This window comes from Stegodyphus dumicola, chromosome X1, assembly GCF_044657685.1.
Source record: "Stegodyphus dumicola isolate Sdum_Otavi_A_Nest chromosome X1, ASM4465768v1".
Lineage (NCBI taxonomy): Eukaryota > Metazoa > Arthropoda > Arachnida > Araneae > Eresidae > Stegodyphus > Stegodyphus dumicola.
Window position 1 is genome coordinate 159,254,955 of NC_140780.1, and position 24,988 is coordinate 159,279,942.

General features: G+C 32.5%; 1 protein-coding gene across 1 annotated transcript in view; it reads left to right on the forward strand.

Moving 5' to 3' along the window:
• The window catches only part of Fpps (Farnesyl pyrophosphate synthase), an 85,477-nt gene that overhangs the window by 40,100 nt on the left and 20,389 nt on the right, over positions 1–24,988 (forward strand). The window contains exons 4-6 of the mRNA XM_085808377.1: positions 4,685–4,765; positions 20,629–20,751; positions 22,284–22,448. Coding sequence (XP_085664503.1) covers positions 4,685–4,765; positions 20,629–20,751; positions 22,284–22,448 — 369 coding nt within the window. The remainder of the gene's footprint in view (positions 1–4,684; positions 4,766–20,628; positions 20,752–22,283; positions 22,449–24,988) is intronic.

Here is a 24,988-nt window from a genome sequence, read left to right on the forward strand (position 1 = left end):
AGTAGTTTCAGCATTTGTGATTTAAATGTTGTCCATAACCTTTCGATGATCATCAATGAGCCTAGCTCGCATTACAGTTACGCTACAGTGGGTGCAGACAAATACAGAACGCAATACAAATTTGTAACAAAGATATCACACATATTTGGGAAGAGAGAATTTTTTAATCTCTCTGTCACCAAATGGTTAATTAATCCAGGGAGAAGGAAGGAGTTTACGCCAGGTGAACAAACGAATGCAATCCTTATTGTGTTTCAAATCATATTTCTATTTCTACCCATTTCATTCACCTTCCTAGCAGGAAAGAATATTTGTCTACACAGACATTTATTCAATTTACAAATCCCAAAAATTTTAATGTTATTGGTTAAATGTTATTTTGAGTTAAATGTTATGATCATTTAAAATTGGTTCCACCTTTTCTCACACCTTATGTTTAGGGAAAAAATTATGAATGAACTGGTGTATTAGTAACTTCTTTATATGAATTTTCATTTATTCTGTAATGATTGGACACTGACAAGCTTTTAAATAGCAAAAATAGAGTAAATCGAATTGATGTAAAGTGGATTAATTAATTTCTGGATCACAGATGATTGCTTCTTTAAACTTTACAACAACACTTTGTGGACAAGTTTATAACCCAAAATCATATCAAAAGGGTGCATAACTAAAAAAGGAAATAATTAAATACAAAGCCAAAAAGATATTCAATATTAAACAGATGAAATAGACAGAAAATCTAATTTGCTGCACTTTATGAAGGAGAGTAGATGCGATAAGTAGAAAATTATCAGGAAGATATTACTCAGATGTGAAATTTCCTTTCATGTAACTGCCTAGATAGTGCCTCTTTAAAATTTTCAAGCATCACTGTGAGTGAGCCTCTGTTTCACTCAAAATTTGTTTTATGTGCCTGCACTTTAAAATGTTTCTGAAGTGAGACAGGACATTATCATTGAAAATGTTTGTTATAACTTGGTACTGTTTTATGAGGGTGATACCATTCCATGAAAACTTTGTCTCTTACTCCATTTCTCGCAAATCCCGTGAAGCAGCTAATGTTACTTTTCTTTCCTCCTCATATTTTTAAGTCATTTCTTCTACAATCACCTTTTGCTGCTGCTTTTGGAATTGTTATTTCTTGTTGAGTTCATTTTTATGGTTCTCTAGTAATTCCCTCTCATCTTCATTGTTAATTTCCTGCCTCATAGTTTTATGTAAAGCCACAGTATCATAGGTAACAAAATTCCTGAGTCTCAAAGGCCTTTGAAAACTTCTGAAATTGTTTGGCAGTTTCCTCCGGGCTGAATTTGTAGTTTTAAGTCACTAGCTGCAAGGCTTCATTAATTCCTTTTTCGGAAAATGTTTAAACATTTCTAGAAGCCCCAGAATATTAATTCTGGGCCAGACGTTACCTAAAAACACATTTGAAAATTATACAGTGTGTTTCAGAACTCCATGTACAAACTTGGAGAGGAGGTCTACTACAACTAGAAAAGCAGGGACCTAAATGGATAGCTAGCGCTGTGAGTGAGCTCTCAAGGTCAGCATACGTGTTTCCTCATTGCATCTGGCGACCGAGTGAGGTAAACTTGCATTATTTTACTGATGCCAAGTTAATATTCATTTTGTGTATGGAAACTGCTAATGGAAATGGATCCATCTACTATACATCTGATTTAAGAAAGATTTCCAACAAGGAAATCCACATCACCAAATTTCACTCATGTGCATCAGAACTTGTGTGAATGTAGATTGTATTGACTACTAATGCATGACACCTGCCAGGTGCGATCAACACAAATAACCAACTTGAAAGAGGATCTGTCGGATGCTGCGAACCAAAATCCCGGCACCAGTGTACGTGCACTTGCCATTGCAACAAATGCATCTTCATCAACTGTGTGGCACTTTGTGTGCAACAAAGGCTTACATCCTTTTCATCTTCAGAGAGTCCAAGCAGTGTAAGGTGGAAGATTATCCACGACATTTTGTGTTTGCACAACGATTTCTATAAAAATGTTTGCCCGAAGACACATCCCATGTTCTCTTTTGTTCACTGATGAAGCATCCTTTACACATGAGGAGGTGAGGGTGTTGTTCTGTACCCACAGCATGCACATATGTGCTGTAGACAATCTACACAGTATGAGACCAGGTGCCACACAACAGCACTTTGCTGTTAGCATGTGGGCTGGAATCATTGCTGACTGTTTGGTCAGCCCATACATCTTACCACCTCAAATGAACACTTGCAAGTATCTCATTTTTTCTGGAAGAGGTCTTTCCAGAATTGTTGACAGATGTTCCTGCACAAATTACATGCTGAATGTGATTTCAACACGATGAGGCTCCATCTCATTTTGGAATTTCCATACATGACCATCTGGACTGGGCATCTGGAAGTAGATAGGTTGCGTGTGGTGGTCCTGCCACATGGCTCCAAGATCACCTGATTTATCACCTCTTGATTTTTATTTCTAAGGTGCCAGCCATAAAGGTACTCTGCAAAATGCCAGCAGATTTTGAAATGGCCCATGTTACAAGAATCGCCATCACTGCTGCTTCTAAACTGCTAAACGTTCAGTATTTTTGAACATGTTAACTAAATCATGCAGTGGTGTCAGTAGTGCATTAATGCCGATGGCCGGAATTTCAAAGAGCTCCTGTAATGTTTCTATTATACTTTTTTTTTTTTTGTCAAATAAAGCCTTGGTACTGCTTTCTGTATTATGGCCTTGCTTTATCTTTATATCTCTGTATTATCTGAGGGTGGATCTCGGACTCTGCTTTCCTATATAATTCTTACTGATGTGTTCAACCTCCCTTTCAAGTTTGTATGTGAAGTACTGAAACACCCTGTATATTGCTGACTTAGTATTCAGAACTTGAAATATCGTTTGTCATTTGTGGCTTTTCTGTTCATGAACCAAACTGTTTGTGAAGTAAGATGTTCATGATCTGAGGTTTCACTGTATGTTTCTATAAGCTTTATATAAGTAGATGCAAAAAGCCTTCTAAGTAAAAGTAATACAGGTACTGTTAACAATAACTTAAGCTAAGTACATGCAACGAATGAAATTGTCATGAAATTATGCATATATAATGTAGACAAAAATAGAATATATAAATTACTTTAATTTTAAATGAAGTATATAGAGATTGCATAGTGTTGCCCCTATGTAAAAATATACATTCAATTGCCCATTTTTTCATTGCTCAGGTTCTGATACTTGATATTTTCACTTTCACACACTACACTCAGTTTTAATTATGCTGTTCCTGCTTTTTCACAAATGGATGTCCTGCATGTGTAGCACATACACACAAACATATTTTTATTGCATATTTCAGTTTGGCACTGTGCAAAAAAGTTTAATTTTAAGTCTTAAAACTTGAGAAACAGAGAATAGAACGCACTTGATAGCTGTATGTTTTCATTTTTGGAAAGTTCTTTGGAAAGTTGCAGTAACAAATCTATTTTAAGAATTGTGCTTCCCATAGCTCCTTGGTACATAATATAAGTATTGTTTGCAGCTAAATCTGGAATATTATAGAACATGTGCTGTATCCGCATGGGACGAATAACTGTAACAAATATGCAACTTTCATTTTCCATATTTCTCTTTGGATATTAGTATTATGCCAGATTTTGCGAATATATTTTTGTGTTGGAAATGTATTGAGGTATATTTATTTACAATATAGCTCAAAACATTTTTAACATCTCTTGCAAATACTTCATTCTTTGATGTCTCCACATCGGAAGAATTTCTGTGATGCCAAATTCCTTTATTTTTGTCATTCTTTTTCAGTTATTCTTTGTTAGAATATTTGCATGGTAAGTTTTGGGGACCCCCTTTTTTAACTCACTTTAACCTGAAGCTGAGTTTATTCTGTTTTTCTATCATCTTTAGGATCATTATGAGATATTTCAAATTTCTGCAGAACAAAAATCTTCATTTTCCTTGAATATTTCTTCAGATTTATTTTTGTCTAATTCACTTAAATATTACGCAATGTATTCACTTGTGAGGTGTCTACTATGAGCTATATTCATTTCTGTGATGAAGAATATCAAAAGAATATTTCCCATAGTTCCATGAATCCTTTCTCTTGTGACTGATCACAAGAAAAATGTGATTTCAAGGTCCAACTTTCAGATGCGGGAGAGAAGATGCATAGAACTACTTACATGAAAATATTTTTTAAGGAATCATTTTAAAATTTTCTGCTTGTTTCCTATGGTGCTATCAAAATGATGGTTCTAAACTAAAACATATTTTGTAAAAGTGTGTATCACATAAAGTTAGGAAAAATCACAAAACTTCAGGAGCCTCAGCCTACAAATAAAGACATAGCACTCAAGAATAAATCTTAAACAATTAAAATGATGATGGTCATCTTTTTAGTGTTTTTTAAAAAAAGGAAGTGTTTTTGAATATGGTGTAACAATACCCTGATGATGAATAGTCAAATAGAGAAGTCAAATAACTCATATCAAATGAAATTTATACATTTGGTTATAACCATTTAAATGCTTATAAATCTATTTTTATATAAATGGTTGTATAATTTGATAAATGTTGGGAACCTTGTACACTTTTGTTGTGTCTTTTAATGGTTGCACATATCAATTCGTTTTTCATTAAAAATGCTTGAAATATTCTTTTTAATATAGCTTCAAGCTTTTTTTATAATTACGGATGATGTTATGGATGAGTCTACGATGAGGAGAGGAAAAATATGCTGGTATCAAAAGGTAAGTTAATGAAAAAATTTTTGAAGATAGGTTAATAGTGATATAAAATCTTTTTTTTTAGTGGGGTTGTTAAAATAGGTAAGATTTGACATCATGTTAATGAAAGTGTATTTTTTTTTTTTGTATTTTATGCTTGTATTATTAAACTTATTTCAAACTGTATTTTAACTTCATATTTTTTTCTTTTAATATGTAGTGCTTTAGCTATTGTTCAATGTTTTTTAAAATACTTTTTACCATAAATTATTTTATCTTTTAAGCTTATTAGTAGAAAATGGAATGTGAAAATGATTGGAAACTTGCAGTTCATTATTCCAAAAGTGTTAACCATTTCCTGAGGTTATTACATATTATGGTATATGTGCTAACAGCAATAAGCAAAATGCTTTAAAAATAATTCATTGTTATGCATTAATAATTATTCTCTAATCTGAATGATGATTTCCAAAAGCATCTATGCTTAAAGGTAAAGGAAATTGAAATTTATATAGAATTCTTCGGTCTATCGAGGAAATTGCTGTATTTGGAAATCTTAATATTTTAAAGGTTGCACTTTTATGGTTTTCTATAACTGATATTTTAAAATTTTTAGTTATGAAGGAGTTGGTTATATGAAGTCCAGAATATTCAAGAAAATATGGTTGACTTTTAGAAATATAATCCCAAATAGCACATGATGTTGCAAACTGGTCCGAGAGGTTGCAAAGTGGTCGTGGTAACTTTTGAGACGTCTTTACAACGTTACGAAGACACGAAATATTTGCTGTTGCATCTTGGCAATTTTTCGACATCACTGAAATGTCATGATATGACTCCTTTTAGATGTAGTCGTTTTAGCATTTTTTTTAGTTCATCAGCATTACTTTTAGAATGAAAAGAGACTAAAATCTGCCCTTTCAAGAATCTGAAGTTCGCATAAGATTTACTTTGCAGTGTTTCATTACTTTATTTCATCTAAGGTGGATTCATTTAATGAAATGTAAATTTAATATAAATACTTTTGATTTATTAAATTTAATTAGTACTAAAAATATATGCTAAATAATTGTTTAAAATTTTGCTAAAATAATTAATACTTAAAATATTCTTATAAATATTATAGCAAAATATTTAAAAATGAAACTAATCTATAAAGCAAGTTATTAAGTTATGCATTTTATATGCTTTAAAAAATTATATTCCAAAATCAATCCAAATCACATGTTAGCAATTATTTCACTACTGAAATATGACTTTATTTATTATTTTTGAAGTAAGGACGAATTTATCTGAATTAATATGGTGACATTATATGAAACATTTTACCACATACAGTGCAAAAAGTACAATTTTCGTGAAGATATGATTGTGCATTCATGAATAAAAATAAGGCGATTTTAAGAATTCCGAGAAAACGTCCAATGTTAAAAGACAATGCTGTCTAATATATATGACGGAAAACTCATGGACACTCAGGAGAAGCAGACCTGTACATTATTTACTGAATGCTTATATAAACGAACATCTCGAGATTTGCGTGCTTTGGCTAGGTGCCAAATTCAAAGTAACTGCGCAATTAATTGAGCGTCTATCAGTTCTTTCAAGTAATCTGGTAAAAATGCCATCTGTAAAGCATTTGAAAAGACTGACATATGTTTGAAATTGAATCAAGCAATGACTGATATAAATAATATTGCTTATATTAAAAGTAAATGTAATGCACTGTCAATCAAGAAATACATTGTGAATCTTCTCATTGTTCTGTATCTACTTAAACACAACTAGTTACTTTCAAACACAACTAGTTCATGTTTTTTCTTAAATAGTGCTGTCATGTATGTTGTTTGTTAGGTTATTATTTCATTTTAGATATTAATATGGGAAGTTATTAGATTTAGGTATATTTTTGAATGAAATATTTTTGATCACATTTATTAACTACTTTATACTGTCTTGTCCTGTTCAACTGCCTTCAGCGAGTGAAATTTAATTGCTGTGAGCTCCTGCTTGGAAGCCTCTGAATTTAGGAGAAATTATGGTGAGAATGCTGAATTTGTGCTTATTTTGTTTGTGAGTATCTGCTCTACAAGAAATGCTACAATGATAATTGGGAATCTAGTGTTCGTGAAATAGTGTCTCTGTGGTCTGTGGAATATAGTGTTTGTGAAATAGTGTTTCTGTGGTCTATAGTGGTCTGTGGAATATAGTGTTCATGAAGTAGCGTCTCTATGGAAATAATGTCCGTCTCCAATCACTGTGGTTCTAGCAGTGCCATATTTGGATACCCTTATTAGCTTTCTGCTTCAGTTGTAACGACCTAAGTGCTGTATCGTATATCATTCATATTAATCGATTATTGTGTTCATATTGAAAGATTGATTCTCAGAATTAATTTGTATAAAACCAAAAATAACATACAATGGTAAGGCACTTTCTGGTTTTGCTAAAAATGCAGTCTCTACAGAAGCAACAATAATTCAAGCTGTTATGGTATGCTCATCATTTTCAAAATACAAAGAAATTATTGGACTGGTACCAGTACTTAATATGACTGCTGAAGATGAATTAGATATATGTAATAGCAAGAAGCAGTATTAATAATTAAATTAATAATAATGCACATTTTATAAGTATGTTGTATTTTGAATAGTATGCAGAAAAGGTTAATGATTCTAAACACTTTATGAAATGTATGATCGAAAAAATAGTGTAAAGGAAACATTAGCATTTCTATGAAATATTGTAATCTATAATTATGTGATATTTAATTGTGTAATATTAAAAAACACTAAATATTTTTTATTGATTGTAAATTGCAGTTTAATTACTTTTCGTTTGGTATCATCTATTCTTCCAAACACTGGGCAATTCCTGTTTTTTCAAATATTGCCGTTATGTATGTTTATTAGATTATCTCAATAAATGAATGTTGGAAATTAAGTTTTATTAAATTTAAGTATATTCTATTTTCTTCGCTTACTTTTAATGTGCTTGTGATAACAAAGAAATTCATAATAAATAGAAACAAAAAGTTTCATCGTTTGCTATTTAATGAAGAGCTTACTTTAACGTGCTCAGCTTAATATCATATACTATATCATTTCAGTTATTTATATACAGTAACAAAAGGAAAGTTATTGATTATAAAAAGTGCATGAAATAATCATTGTAATCTATCACTATTCTAAAATGTAGAAACTAAAAATAAGTAAATACATTAGCATATGATAGAAAGAAATGGTGTTAAGAAACATCATCATTACTAGTAAACACTGCAATCCATAATTATTGCACTTTTAATTACTTACTATTTAAAAACACAAATATTTTTTTTATTAATTGGAAAGTTTAGTTTTGTTACCTTCCTTCTGCTATTTATACTTTCAAACACAACTAGTTCATGTTTTTTCTTAAATAGTGCTGTCATGTATGTTGTTTGTTAGGTTATTATTTCATTTTAGATATTAATATGGGAAGTTATTAGATTTAGGTATATTTTTGAATGAAATATTTTTGATCACATTTATTAACTACTTTATACTGTCTTTCAGTTGCATATCTTGGAGATATAAAAGTTAATGGTTATATTTTTTACTGTGAAGCGCAAATAAATTTATACTTGAGTTCAGGTAAAATACTGATTATGTTACCTTAAGAACCGCTTTCTAATTTATCATGACGGGCAATATTCAATATCTCTGAGATTTAACAGAAAGAAATGTGATAATGCTGTTGTTATCAGAAACGCTCTTCTTTTTACCCCCATATATATCTTTACTGTTATTTATGTCTAATTGAGTTTTATTTACTTAAAACCTACTATTAATATTATATATTTATAATAACCACTTTCATAATTACTCACTTAAGAAAAAAAATGATGAAATCTTAAATAATCGTAACTTAGAATTTAAGCTATTTAGAAAATATAGTTTAAAGTACTGAAAATAATTAAAGCTATTATTAATTATGCATATTTAGTCTAAAGAGAAAAATTGTATTATCTTCTGGTTTTCAGGAAAGGATATAATATTTAAACGTTAGAAAAATACACGGAATACAAAATTTAAAAAAAGAAGAAAGATATATTAATTATTAAGCTTATTTTTCTGCATAAATCAATATTTAACACAAGGACATGACATTTTCACAATTGTTGCAAAAAGGTGGAATTTTGTGAACATTTAGGCATCATTAAGACGTTGTGATATGATGCTTTCACAACCAAAATATTACCTGCAAAAAATGCAATAACAGCGTCTATGCGAGAAAAACCTTATCTGCAAAGACATAATAAAGATGTCTTTGCAACGGTTGCAAAACGGTGAAGTTTAGCGGACATCTGAGCGTCTTAAAGACGACATATTACAGCGTTTTTGTGACGACATCTGCGACCAGTTTGAAAGTCATTACGACGTTGCTGTGCTACTTATAAGTTGGATAAGTACTTTTCATCTTTTTTAGTGTGTAAGCCAAGACTGGACCATTCCAAGATCTAGCATTAGACATAATGTGCTGTCCTTTGGTCAGTCATCTGCTAATCATATGTGCTTAAGGGCAGAGTAGCTGGTAGAATAAATGATATTGCAACTGAATGAATTAAGTGTATGCACTGACTGTTTGCTGCATGTAAGTTTGTCCTAGATTATTAGTTAAAGATATAAGTTTGTTTTAGAGTATTCAGCAAGCAATTAACCCTCTGTATGTTACAGGTTTAGCCCTGAAATTTCGGAGTTCCTCAAAATGTCATGAATAAGTGGTATTTTCTTGATTATAATTAAAAAATGACTTTATCACTTTGTACCTTGATTCCTTTTTTTCCCAATATACATCCAACTGGAAGTCAAATACATTAAAATCTAGCAGAAATTTTCATGTGTAATGATACAAAAGCCCACATTCTATAGGGAATTTTCCATCCATAACGCAGAGAGAGTTATACATTACAATGTAAAGTTGAAAATAACTCATTAAGTAATTTAAACAGCATTGTGCAAAGGAAACCAATTCATAGTGCATTCATATTCATTTTCCACCTTTCTTTTCAAATAGCAAAAATGTTTGGCGTATGCTGAACTCTGAAAAATGCCTATTAGTTTTAAAATAAGTTTTCCTGTCTATTTGTAACTTTATCAGATGTTTTTGTAATATTCGTAAGAAAAACTAAATTTGCAGCAACTCAAAATTTTTTATTTTGCATGTTTTTCTTCATATTCTTAAAAAAAATCAGGTTATGTAGAACACAGAGAACACATCCATTGCTCAACTCTTGCACTTTTGTATGGAGCAGGAAGTCTCCAGACTTCATCTGTGGTTACTTTTAGAAAGTATTTTATTAAAAGCATCATCTCTCATTTTGTTTATTATTTCAAGAGGTTTTAATTTGTGCAATTGTTTTCTTTTTCCTGTCTGCTATTAATGCAATAGTATTCTCTTCCTATTTCAAGAGGTTTTAATTTGTGCAATTGTTTTCTTCCTGTCTGCTATTAATGCAGTAGTATTCTCTTCCCTGAAAGAAAAAAAAAAGAAAAAGTATGGAATTACTTCATCCTTCAGTTATAAATCTGTGAAATTTTTTTAGCTCCTTAAAAACTGGATCACATTCCGTACGGATATCTACTAGATTTTGAATAAGTATGTTACAGTACAAAGTCCGAGATCTGGACGTCCAATATCCGGAATGATCTAAAATCCGGACCTCAAAGCTACCAACAACTAAAAACTTCTTTTGTATTCTTTACGCATGAGCATTTGATTTTTTTCACCCATAATAAAACATGTGGAGAGTTCTTAATTTCACTTAGGCATTACATAACATTCTTTGTTATTCAAGAAACATTCATTTTAGCATAAATTTGTGTGATCAATAATTTGGCTCCATAGTTGCATATAGCTTGGCATATATCTCTAACGTAACATTCTACATATAAACATTGTTGCTCTTACGTGACTAATATTTTATATCCCTGACGAATCATTATTATATTTTGCTTTCATCACGTGTTTATCAACACATGATAACTTGAGTAATGTTTCATGCAGCGCCACCTAAATTACTTTTTTAATAGATAATTGAATAGCAAAAAGTATGGTTACCTTTTGTGTTGACATTATGCTTGGTGATGGTTACAGATTTAAGTTAAATGTGCTGAGAAATATTGATGAGGAAAAATTTAACAAAAGATTCTTTTCATATGCTAAAAATAGATTTTCTTAATGATACTCTTAGACCAAAAGATTACATTTAGTGCTATTTGAATTAAGAATAACTAACTGATTTGTTATTCTCATAAATCTGGGACCGGCACTAGAGCTCGTATAACCGCACCGGGCCACAGAATTTAGGAAAGACAAAACTTTTGGATTTTATAATGTGCGAATTTATTCATTTAGGACTCGGATAAGCGTTAAGCATGTGCATAAATGACGTGTAAGTATAATAAAATACTAAATTAATATAATCCAAAGCTTAACTGCTCCAGTGTGCGATAGAAGCAAGACAAAATTTAGCGGAAGAACTTGTCTTTCGTCGACAATCTCATGCTACATAGCCAATAATGTGAACCAGACATTTTTAAGCTAGGCTAAAATTATACTTTACTGATTCCAAGGAATTTCAGTTGATATAGCAGATTACCCTGTTCCTTAACTTTGTGATTTGATCCAGCTTAATTATTTTTCGCAGGTTGTTATTCTTACAGCAGTTTTATTAAAAGTAAAGTTTGAAATTCCGATTATGTCGAAAAGAGTTTCTAATTCTGGAGCTGCAAAAGAATTTACAAAGGGAAAGCATGTTTTGATTTTCATTAAACAAAAAGTGGAATTGCTACAAAAAAAGGATAAAATATATCCGTTTGAAGATTATGCGAGGAGAGTATCACATTGGAAAGTCTGTTGAGGTTATCGATAAATACTATCTATGGGCTAAAACAATTCAACAATTTTCCTTCTCTGCTGCGCCATTTTGTTCTGTTGAGTATGGTACACTGAGAGTTAGTGCTATACTTTTTCAGCAAGTATCTTTTGAACTTCACCACAGTCAAATTCTCCTCCTCCATCACAATGGAAACTTTTCACAACATGGCCAAGATTAGAAGCTTCATTGAGAAATGTACGTAGACAACAACTAACATCACTTTTCTTTTTCAAAAAGAGGATTTTATGATATTTGCTATAGTCATCTTTAAAGCAAACATAATATCTTGCACCACTAAAGGAGCCCACAGACATACGGCAATTAACATCAGCATTAATGATTTCACCAGTCGACATCGCTCTATAGGGATGTGACTTGAAGGGTTTTCAATGAGCTTTTCCAAGAGCACATCCATCGCAAAATTCACTTGTCACTGCATGACTTACAGATATGCCCATATCAGTTAGCAGTTTTCGAACGTGCCACTTATTTTGGTGACCAAGGCATTCATGCCATAGCTGCAAAGATTCAATCTCTGTAGCAATACTTATCTCAGATGGACTTGCTGGGATAACAACCCTCATAGACGTAATGTATGTGCCATCGCTCCAGGATCCAAATGTAACAAGTTCTTCATTACAAAAAAATTCACCGTACCATTCAGTCATTTTTACTTCAACTCCATGCTTGGCAGCCTGTTGTACAGAGAAGAGATGCCATTTCACATCAGGGACATACCAGACATTTTCCATGTGGGCATCATACCATTTACCTTGAATACAAACTTCAATGTTTATTCTGCTAGATCCATATGCATAGATCTTGTTATTATCAGCAAATGATACCACAGTGGGCACAGGAAAATGTTTCTAGGAAGTAAAGTACTGTTTGCTAGCAGTCGTGGTGTGAAGCACCAGAATCACAGACCCAAAACATCAGGGTGTGTACTGTTTGCACTAGCCACAAATGCACCTTTATTATGCTTTGAGACATTTGACTTTCTCTTAGGGCAGTCTTTACAAAGATGTGTATTTGAATTACACTTAAAACAGTTCTTTTGCTTGAAATTACTAAATTTATTACCTACAGGAGTACTTTCAGGAAGTCTTTCCCCATTTTTCACAGTTTTTTTGCTTAAAACCAGGCACATAACCTGTAAATGCACCATAAACCACAGCAGCATCTGATTTAATACTTTGATCAATTGTACACAATTTTTCAACAAGATTCTTGGTTGTTCGTTTATCAGAGTCTAGGGACTCCCAAACATTTCTGAATTCTTGGAATTCTGGACCCAATGTAAGCAATATTTTGCCATGCAATAATTCTTCTGGAATATTACTTGATCCAATATGATTTAATTCACCATTCATATCCGTGTAGATTCTTTCAACTTTAACTGCATGTGTAGCAACATTGTCATTAGGATCTCTGCCGACTTGAAAAAATTGTGTCATCAATAAATTAGTCTCTGAATACTGCTTTGCCCCCAAACACTAATTAATTTGTCCCAAATGTCCGTTGCATTTGAGTACGTCATCACTAAATCGCCTACAGAAGCGCTCAACGTACTTGCAATAAGCGCGACTGCCTTAGCGTTATCACGCCACCATTCGGCCACCTTCTTCACGTGCTCATCCACACTAACATCACTGTTTACAGCGACCAGACAAATTTTAGTTCTGTCAATAATTGACGTGAGATCATATTGTTCAAAGTGCATTTTTGTTTGCCACTTCCCACTTGCTCCAATTTTCCACACCTTCTAGTTTGTCGATTTGTACTTTCAAATCCATAGCGTCTTGCTGTTAGGCCTGGCACGTGGTTCACTTTTTCAAAATTTTAGCAGATATTAAATTCACACAGATTTAAAACACACCGAGCCCATAACCTGTTCAGGTTATCGATAAATACTATATAAGGGCTAAAACAAAAAGCAATTAATTAAGTACAAATAAACAACTAAGATGCATATTGAGAGCAAGCAACGTAACCATTTATTACTGCATGCTATATTCAGGATACTAGGGTAAACAAAAGAGTTGAGTTGTCTCTTGTCTGATACAAAGTTGAGTTGTTACTACATTAAAGTATACGTATATGACATAGGAAACAGAAAAGGGAATTTTTTGAATTTTTGGTGATTCCGACACCCTACTCACAATGAATAACAAAAAAGTTATTCGTTATGCTAGAATTTACGATCCTGACAAAATAATTATTGAATGGGTTAGACAGCGTCGCAGCAGAGGCATGCTATTGACGGATACAGTGCTAATGGCTTGAGCCAAAATATTTCATGTAGAAATTAACTTGAAAACTGAGTGCATATATTCCACAGGCTGGTTGACCAGATTTAAAAATCACCATGATATAAGGCAATTAAAAATTTCAGGTGATAAAGCTTCAGCTTATCCTGAAGCTTCTGAACCATTTGAATTCCTTGAACTCGTTACTAGTGAAAAGTTATCACCCGAACAAATTTACAACACTGATAAAACTGGTATTTTCTGGCAATTTGTACCATGAAATACCTTGCAACATCTCTAGAAAAGGCTCCAACTAGTGTCAAAGATTCCAAAGTGAGACTAACAATTTCAGCATGCAAAAATACTGCAGGAACACTCAAGTGTAAACTTTCGGTAATCGGAAAAAATACACGACCTCGAGCATTTAATGGAGTAATGATTTTCCTTGTTATACATCGTGGAAATAAAAGGACATGGATGATACAAGCGTTAATGAATGATTGGTTTGAAAAATCAATACCCGAGGCTCGGCAACATTCGGTTGGTTTACCTGATAACGCAAAAATTGTCCTAATTGTAGACAACTGTTAGGCTCATATGTCTCTTAAAGTTTTAGTGAAAGATAATATATCCATATTATTCTTTCCTCCAAATTGTACATCCGTCATTCAGCCTATGGATATCGAAATGGTGCGCACTCTGAAATGCGCAAATAAAGCAGCATTTTTAAAATTCATGTCAAATTTCTTGAGTAATGGCAAGACTATTCAAGAATTTTTGAAATATTTTAGCATAAAATCTGCTGTATGGAGCATCGCAAGATCGTGGAAGGATGTGTCTCCAGATATGCTAAAAAATGCTTGGCATAATTTATGGCCAGCTTCCACATTTCATGGTGAGGACGATGAAGATGATAGCCTCAATTTGAAGGTTTTTTGATATTGCAAACCAAAAGTGAAATTTTCAGTTAATGGATTTTGTAGAGAAGTGAAGATGATAGAGCAGAAGTTTTTCATTGCGATGACAATGCCCCAATCATCAATCAATGGACTGCGAAATCTGTAGTATATTTCTAGATCTAGAAAATACTGCTACCGATAGTGAAAAAAGTTATTGAAAATGAAAATATTTAGATTGACAAGTTAGTCGAAATTCTTGACACAGCTATTGCAGAACTTAAACAATGGAACTTTATGACTGAACAAGAAATTACGTCTGTCTACAGAATTAAAGAGAAAGTATTAGCATAAAAACGAAGCAACTTAAACAACTTACATTGAAAGAAATGTTTAATAAAGTAAAGAAATAAATATTAAGCTTTTTTTTGTAAATTTTGATACCCTTTTATATCATAAATGCTTCATTATTTCATTTTTTAAATTTTATAATTTCTATGTGCCATCTTATTAGATTTAATTTGATGATCTAATGTCCGGAAAAATCCCAAATCTGCATTCATTGATTCCGGATCTCGGACTTTGTACTGTATTTCGTAAAGTAATTTTTTTGGTTGTGGCATAGATATCATCTTCCACAGAGCACCTTTTCTTTCCTTTTAAACTGAATAATTTTTAGATGCTCCTAACTCAGAAAGCGATCTAGGGCTGTCATGGGCAGATCTTTTAACATCTTTTAAAATGATGTCTTTGGAACATTTAAGCATACGTATTTATTTCTAGTAATAATTTCATGTAGGCATTTATCAAAGCTGCTTTTTAGCCCAGAAGGTCTGTTAATTTCGTTTTGGCATTTTGCATCAAAAACTTTAAATGTCTGTTTCACTTTTCAGATTGTTGCCACCAAATATTCTCGCCCTGAGTTATATTTAAAGAAATTAAAAAATGAAAAATCTGCATAAGTGTATGTATATTTCTCACATTGTGATAAAACAATGGTACCTAGAGCCATCCAATTTTTAATACCGTACGTCTCCACCCAAATATGGGCATCTGGAAGGCCTAATTTGGAATTTATTTTATTATTGATTTCATATTTTGTAACATTTTAATGAATTTTTGATGAACAAAATCGACGATTTCGAAGCGAGCAGTGGCAACACCATATAGAAAAAAAAATTTTTACCTCCGGTGTGCAAGACTGTGTATCAGAAATTTTAAAGATATGCTCATTTAAAAATTATTTTGCGATGCTGCTGTTGAATTGAATTTTATGGTTTAAGTGCGAAGAGCATGATATTTAATAAATAAAGGTAACACAAAATTTTAAAAAAGGTTTTGTGTGTTACCTTTGTATAATGTAAAATCTGAAAGCTTTCACATTTTTTTTCAGCTTCTGAGTTTTTGTTCAAGCAAAGAAACAGATTTTTTTGTAATTTTCTCTCGAAATAGGAAAACCTTTTAAATTTTTTCAGGACAGTTCTGGCTAAATTGGCTTTTAAATAATTGAATTTGTTAACATTGTCAGGTAATTTTTTATTGTATATCAAAGTTTTAAATGAATTCCAGAGTCCACTTATATAAAACTTTGGAATTGTTATTTTAGGTAACTTCACATTAAGCATTTGCTGAGGATTTGCATCTAAATTAAGTGATGAATCGGAAGAGTCAAAAGGATTATTCTTTTGAATCAGACATTTTAAATATTTGTTTGCCCTGAATCTCCAAGTCACGATTTTTTCTCGGTATTCATCGGCAGATTCAAATTGTTTATCAAGATCTTTGGAATCTACAAACTTTTCTATTTTGATATCTGTCAATTTAAGACTTTTCAAATTTGTTGTTTAATTATTCTAAATAAAACTCAGTTTCACTAACTATGGCAGTTACTTCTGTTTTTGCAATTTCAGCTTCGATCTTTGAACAAGGTTTAAAATTGATGCCTTTAATGTTGACTGTTTTCATATAACAGTATTAATGGTTCAGTGGCCATTTTTCTTATTCTACTTTGCTTTCATCCAAAATAAAACTAAATACATGTCATGTGGTAATAAGAGCAGCCTCTACTTTGAAATTGGGAATTACAAATTTGAAACTGTTAGCAAATTTAAATATTTAGGATCAGAAGTTAATACTCTCAATGATTTAATGCCTTAGATCCATAGTTGAGTCACAGATGCTAACTGATGTTTTTTTGGTTTCAACAAATATTTGAAGTCTAACTTGACTAGTAGAAAAACAAAGATTTTAATTTACAAAAACTTAATCAGACCCATTCGTACATACTGTGCTGAGACCTGGGCAGTGACAGAAAAAGCTAAAAGTATCATTTCTGTCTTTGAAAGAAAAATTTTGAGAAGTATTTTTGGTGGCATACAATGTAATATTATTTGGAGAAGAACAACTAACTCTGAACTCTATAAATCCTATAAAGAAATAGATATAGTAAAATATATAAGGATTCAGAGAATTAAATGGGCAGGACACCTGTGCAGAATGGATGAAAATCGAGTAACTAAAAAGATCTCGGCCAGACGATTCGGCACCCGAAAAAGAGGGAGATCGAAACTTAGGCAGCTCGACTGTTTGGAAAACAGACTTAAGAATTTTAAAAATAACCAATTGGATGTCCATGGCCAGGGATAGAAGAGATTGGAATTCGATTCTGTGGAAGGTAAGAGTCCATCCTGGGCTGTCTGGCCATTGAAGAAGACTTTGCTTTTCTATGCTTAATTCAAAATTCAGTACTTATGTGATATTCAAATATTCAGTAAAAGTCCAGAAATCCACAAATCTTGGGACCAGAGGTTGTGCGGATTTTAGGATTTTGCGGATTTCAGGATAGAAAAGATAAAGCATAATATTCGGACTAAAAGTGCAAAATAAATAAGGCGTATTAGATAATTAAATTATTACATACATTATTGCAGTAATTTATTATATTCATAAAATTGCAATTATTCAATGAATTATATTATAGGTACACAGCATCGAGGTTTGACGATTTCGCCTCGTGCAAAGATTTCCGGTTTCGGATTCCGGTGTTAGAATCACTGTTGCTGTAAAATTTCAACAGCTTTTCTTTATTTTTTTGTATATCATACACAATTTTGTTGCAATTCCATACCATTCTGCTATAAATCAAGGAGTAGCACCTGCCTTCATCTTTTGCAGAATTTTCACTTTTTTGCATTACCATCAATGCAACGTGTTTACGTTTTTTCAATGTTGCAAGCCGTAAAACCATGAGTGCGTTTCTTATCTGTCATTGTATTAAAAAGGGCTGAAATTTAAAATATTCCTAATTTATCCACACGATATCAGGATATAAAAAAAGGCAGCACTAAACAATCTTGTGAAATAACAGAGCTCAGAAAATATAACAACCGGAATCGTGAACTTGAAGAGTTGAGTGAATCATCTGCTTTTTTACCTTGATGCAGAGATTAGAGGGAGAAAACTTTTATCTTATTTTTTAAAACTTTTTTTATGTCAATAATTTGGTATTTTCGTTATGACACATTATTATTCAGTAATTATGACGTCATTATTCGGTAAGTATTTTTTCTTCGATATTTTGTACTCAATGTTGCGGTTTCCGGAACCTACAAACTGAATGTTTATATTTTGAGAGGCAACGTGGATTTCAGGAGTTGGCAGATTTGTGGTATTTGACTGTATTTCAAACAAATTATATCATACGATATAAAATGCAGATCATTATCCCAGCAAGGTATGCCATGTTCCTTTGTTTTTCTTTAAATATTTCAATAGAAATATCAAAATTGAACCTACCTTTTCTTCCCAAGGTGACTGCTCTCGTTATATGTCAAATAAGTAATCCATACGTGAAGAGGCCTTATCTTAGTGAAATGCTAAACATACACTCACTTCCAAAAGTTAAGCATGGAGAGGAAAATGCTAATTTCCTCAATCAGAATTGAAGAGGATGCAATTCGCTGCAGAGGTAGATGGATGTATGCAAATATGTTAGGTAACAGCCAATCGCACTTTCATGTCAAGAAATATGAAAAAAGGCAGTCTTATAAGAAGCCAGCTTTATGAAGGGTTACAGAAGTTGATTGTAAGTGCTGATAGAAGGTATTTAAAACTTTCGTACAATTTGTTTTCAAGACATGCGTGTTTCTATGATCTCCAGAAGATGAATGGAAGATTCTGAGCGCTGACGTGCTGTGGGTGCATTGAAGCAGGACAGTCGATCACAGATGTTGCTGTTTTCTTTGGCATTCATCATTCTGTAATTTCACGTTAATGGAAACAATTCCAAACCACACAGACAGTTGTCCAAAGACCCGTAGCTGGTCGCCCAAGGGTTACAACCCCCACGGAAGATTGATCTATTGCTATTGTAGCCGAGCAGAATCGCAGAGTGACCTCCACACCTGTGACATCTATGATTACAGTGTCCATTGGTAAGGCGATATCTGCAGCTACTGTACACCGAAGATTACATATGAGTGGACTGTACGCCCGTATACCTCGAGTTTGTGTTCCTCTATCCGTCCATTTAAGAGGGGCACGGTTACAGTGGTGCTGGGAACATGTCAATTGAAATGTGTCTGACTGGGGCAATGTCATGTTTACTGATAAGTCAAGATTTCCTCTGGAACCAGATGACAAGCGTATAAGGATATGGGGTGAACTACGAACACGCAATCAGTCCCAAAACATCACCGAACGTCACGCATTCCGAGGCGGAAGCATTATGATGTGGGCAGGGGTTTCATTAGGATACCACACTGACCTGCACATCTATAAACGGGTTCTTTGACGGCTCTTCGATATCAAGATGAAGTCCTAGAACCCATTGTGAGATTGTATGCTGCAGCAATTGGCCCTAATTTTGTTTTAATGGACGATAACACATGTCCCCATAGAGCTGACATCGTTGATGACTACTTGGAGAGTGAAGGGATTGTGTATGGTGTGGCCAGCATATTCGCTCGACCTTAATCCCATTGAAAATCTTTGGCATGCTCTCGGCCGTGCTGAATATTCACATTTCCCACCTCCATCCACTCTTATTGAGCTGGAAACTGCTCTACAAGAAGAGTGGTGATTGCTTAATTCTGTGGTGGTTGACCACCTAATTGAAAGCATGGTCGCAAGGTGTAAACTTTGTATACAGATGAGGGGGGATCACGTACCCTATTAATGTCCTTTTTTTTTCATTTTATGCTGTTTATTTCACTTTATACATAATTCTGTTTAAGTCTCCAGTATGTCTTTATCTGATAACATACAAAAATTTAATATTGTTTTCATTTTTGTATATAATTATTGATTTTGTTTTATTTATAAATATATATGCTACTTTCCTGCCAAATTTTGTGTCAATCAAAGCAGTATTTGTTGATTTTTTTTGCATTTTACATCTTCGTGCATAACTTTTGGAAGTGAGTGTATTAAACATAACATTAATAACAAGTAATTATATTAATCTTAATTTTGAATACTTATCTGCTCGCCAATTATTCAAAGCAGAGTTTCTTTCCCTCTTCTTGTGTTTTGAAGGTCCTAAACTTGAACCAAAACCACTACCAGAAGAAAGCTGAGGTGTAGCATGCTTCACACACAATAATTCTGTGTTAAATTTTTAACTCTTTTTTTTTTTTTTTTTTTTCAGCGCTTGTAGTAGTCATATCGATTAGATTTTCTTTCCAGTGTTTTTAAAGATTTGAGTTGATAATATTTTGCTTTTTCAACAGTGCAATAAAATTAGTGCCTTACATTATTATCATTATCATCATCATTATCAAAGTTTTAAAATTAATTTTTTTTTTTTGGTTTATATTTCGAAAGCCTGAAGTTGGTCTTTGTGCTGTCAATGATGCTATCTTACTTCATTGTGGAGTCTACAAAGTTTTAAGGAAGCATTTCGAAGGTTTAAAATCCTATATGAATATTTTGCATGAATTTATTGAGGTAAGTCCAACTTTCGACTTCCAGAAAAGGTTGCATAATTAATTATTTTCAGTTTTATTTGGTTAAAAGTCTGGCTAGTTTAAGAATAATAGTTAAGAAAAATATATTCTCTGAGGAAGGAATTTGTACGTTTCTGCTTAATTCCTATTAGTAACAAACATAATTAACCAGATATTATATATATATACTATAATTGCAAATAACTAATCCAGTTTGCAGAATTAGTTAATGTAATGTTGATGTAGAATTTGATTGAGGTGCTGTATTTTTCTAAAGCTTTTTCTTGGACAAATATCTCACTTACTATGTAGAATACTCAGAGAGTTAAACTTTAAACTTTTTTGTGGGATGAGATGAAAAAGTAAAAATAAAGTCATTGATTCAATATGAGACATATAAGTAAATGAGTTAAACTTTCGAAAAAATAGGTGAAATATTTTAAATGAATGTCAAAATTAATGAAAAAGGAGTCTATTTTTTTCAGGAGGTATAATTTTTTTGGCTTATGTCAGTTGCTTTACTAACTAGTTCAAGTGACCAGATTTTCTGTATAAAGCATTAAAAACTTTTGATATATCGATAATTTTTGAAATTTTTGTCTTATATCCATGGGGAAGGGAGGAAAAATGCATTTTAATAGGATATTTAAGTAATTGAGATTTTCTTTTGCATACATAAAATAATATATAAGTAAGGCATTTAATAGCATTTGAATTATTTCACCAGTGTTCATTGCATTTTCCCCCCACTGAAATCATATAATTAAATCTAATGTTCAGTGTCTTCATCTTGTCAAGTTTTAGAGGAACCTGGAAGATTTAAAAGCTTGCTGAAATTTTTTAAATGTTTGAAGAATATTTTAATAAGTATCATAAGTAATGTAAAATTGTAAATGCAGTTATTGGGCCTGCGAGATTCTATATACAAATGTATACTGCAATTGAAAGTTTATCATGTTGTATTATAGTTTATTTTCATTCACCTTTCAAAGCAGTCTTTGCTGACCTATGACATACTTGGCCATTTTTCATAACATTCATCTCTGTTTTCTGAGAGTAAAAATCATAAGTGTAAAATTCATGTTAAAAAATTTATGTTGAAGCTTTTTTCGCCCTACTTAAAATTTACTTTTCTAAAAATATATATATCTTCTATTCAGGTAAAGCATTTTTTAATATGAACACGATGTAAAGTAATTACATTTGAATTTTCTAATGTCTGAATTTTTCAGCATTAGTGCTATCGGATTGAGTAGACTCCTTTGAATAATTGATAGGTCTTAAATGAGCAAAAAAATTTTGTTTTCATTTAAAAATGGCTGTTAAGCTGTGCTAAAATCCTGTTTTTTGATGTAATCTTCTAAAGTCACATGAAAGTTTTCTCAGTTATCATATCATGCTTCGTGTGCAAGAGCATGAAATCTTACGATAGTATAACTAAATATGTTATTACTCACAAAAAGTATAAGTTTAAAGATTTTCATAATAATATTTGCATTCATTGGCATATTAATGTCTTTATATTGCTTTCAGGTTGTCCGTAAAACAGCTTATGGTCAATGTTTAGATATGTTAAACAATCCTCCAAACCAAAGGCCAAAATTTGAGAACTTCTTAATACAAAGGTATAATACCAATGTTGAATATAAGACTTCGTATTATACATACTGCCTGCCTATTCATCTTGCTATGCACCTTGTGAGTTTTGTTTTCATTATTATAAATTTTACTGTTTCAAATATTTAATAATGCACACATATGCACTGGTATGTATTCATATATGTTTTATAATACTAGAATTTAATTATTACCTCCCAGGAACAGTATTACAATATTATTATAATTTAAATAAAGTAATTAATATTCAATTTAACTAGTTTAGAATTATGAAAAATTTCCTCAGCTATTCTTACCTCCTCTAGTTGAAGAGGGCCTACCTTTCTTGATTCACCTTTCCTGCAATTACAAATAAACCTAAAAATATAAGAAAGAACATTAATTATTCTATAATAATTGTTACTAATATTCAAGAGTTCGTCTAAAACGTTAGAGTTCATGTCAATCAACATAGTTCTCTCAGAAATGTCATTAATGTCACTAGAACTTTTGCTTTCTTGCACAAAGGACTCCCTTTCATTTGGTGTTAGGTTCTCAACCTCTGGAACTATTTATTGGTTGTAAGCACTTGTAGGGAAGATGCGGCTCTGTAAAAAATTCTGCACAAGTCCACCACTTTGAATTGTTCACTAGAGAAGAGGCACTAACTCCACGCGTTAGAAGATCGGCTGGATTGTCTTTGGTTGAACAATAAAACCATGAATCTGGATTAGTCAACTTCTGAATCTCGTCGACGCGATTTTGAACGAAAGACTTCCATCTCCTGCTTGATCCTTTGATCCAATACAGTGTAACTTTAGAATCACTCCAAAAAAAGATATTAGATGAACCTTTACGATCTAGAACTTTTTTAACTTCCGTTCCCAATCTTGCACCAATCAGTGCACCCATTAATTCAAGTCGAGGCAAGGAAACTTTTTTGACAGGTGAAACTCTGATCTTGGAAGCCAGCAAATTCACAGAAATTTTTTCTTGATTCTGTACCTTTACGTAAACGGCTGCACCATACAACTTTTGACTTGCGTCAGAAAAAACATGGATCTCTATATTTTCATGACATGAATCCAAAGCAAATCTTGGAACAGTAATGTTACTAAGTTCTGAAAGCTCGCTACACCACTCAGACCACTCGTCGTTTAAATCAGAAGGAAGCTCTTCATCCCACGGTAATTTACGTAACCATAGCTTTTGTAGTAAAAGTTTTATTCTAACAGTGAATGGTGTGATGTGTCCAAGAGGATCATATATTTTTCCAGCTGTTTGGAGGATGAAGCGTTTGGTACTTTTCTTTCTCCTCGAAATTTTCGTCAAACAAGAAGTCTCTATACTCAAACTATCTTCCTGAATGTTCCATTGAATTCCTAATACCTTCAGTATCCTTTCATTTGAGCTTAGGGGATGAATATCAAAATTTTCTTCTTCCCATTTTTTAGCTAAATGATAATCATTCGTCACCCATTTGCGTAGATTCATCCCAGCTCCACGCATAATTTCCTTTGCTTCCCTTGAAGTTTTTAAGGCTTCTGATACATCATCTGCTCTTTTAACAAGATCATCAACATACATGCATGTATCAAGAATTTGAAAGGTATCGGGATACAAATTTCTGTACTTTTGGATATGCAGCTTTATAGTTGCCGCTAACAAAAAAGGACTGGAATTAACACCAAAGAGCACACGCTTAAATCTATACACTTCTAGCTGATCGTCGGTATTCTGCAAAGGTGTATCAATATTCGTAACAAATAAAAATCTAACTGCATCTCGATCTTTCTCAGCTAACACGATCTGTAAAAATGCCTTTTCGATATCTCCTAAGATTGCAACTCTATTAAGTCTAAAATATATCAGCAAGTGAAATATATTTTGATTCAGATTAATACCTGGCCACAAACAATCATTCAGGGACAGACTACCTATTTCATGTGAGCTCGCATCAAATACAATACGCATTTTTGTTGTAATGCTTTCTTCTCTATAAACTGCCTGATGCGGCATATAAAAAACTGGCTTGTTTACTGGTTTCGTAGGATCTAACACTCTTTCTATTATCCCTTGATTTAGGTACTCTTCTAAAGTTTCTCTATATTTCAGGTATAATGTATTATCATGCTGCATTTTTCTCATCAGGATTTTTATTCTTTTTTCTGCGACACCAAAATTGTCGCCTAAATGTTCCCAACGTTTCTTCCAAGGCAAACTAACAATATAACGACCATCTCTGAAACTAACAGTTTTGTTGAATATCTCTAATGCTTTATCTTCATCGTAAGAATTGGGATCATCTCTGATACCAATTTATTCCAAATCAAAAAACTTCTTCAACTGTGTTTCGACATTGTCATAAATTAACCCACAATGCATTTGTTTCTCATGTGGTAAATCTTCAATGCTACCGCTTACCAAATACCCAAATGCTGAGTTTTGTAACACTAAATTTGTATTTGGTACATAAATTTGCCCGGATCTTATCAAATCGAAAAATATTTCAGATCCTAAAAGTAACTGAATTTTACCCGGTTTGTGAAAGTCTGGATCAGCTAACGTAACTCCTTGTGGAATCTCAATATTACAGACTTCAATTTGTGTAGAAGGCATCAAATGAGTAATTTTCGGAATTA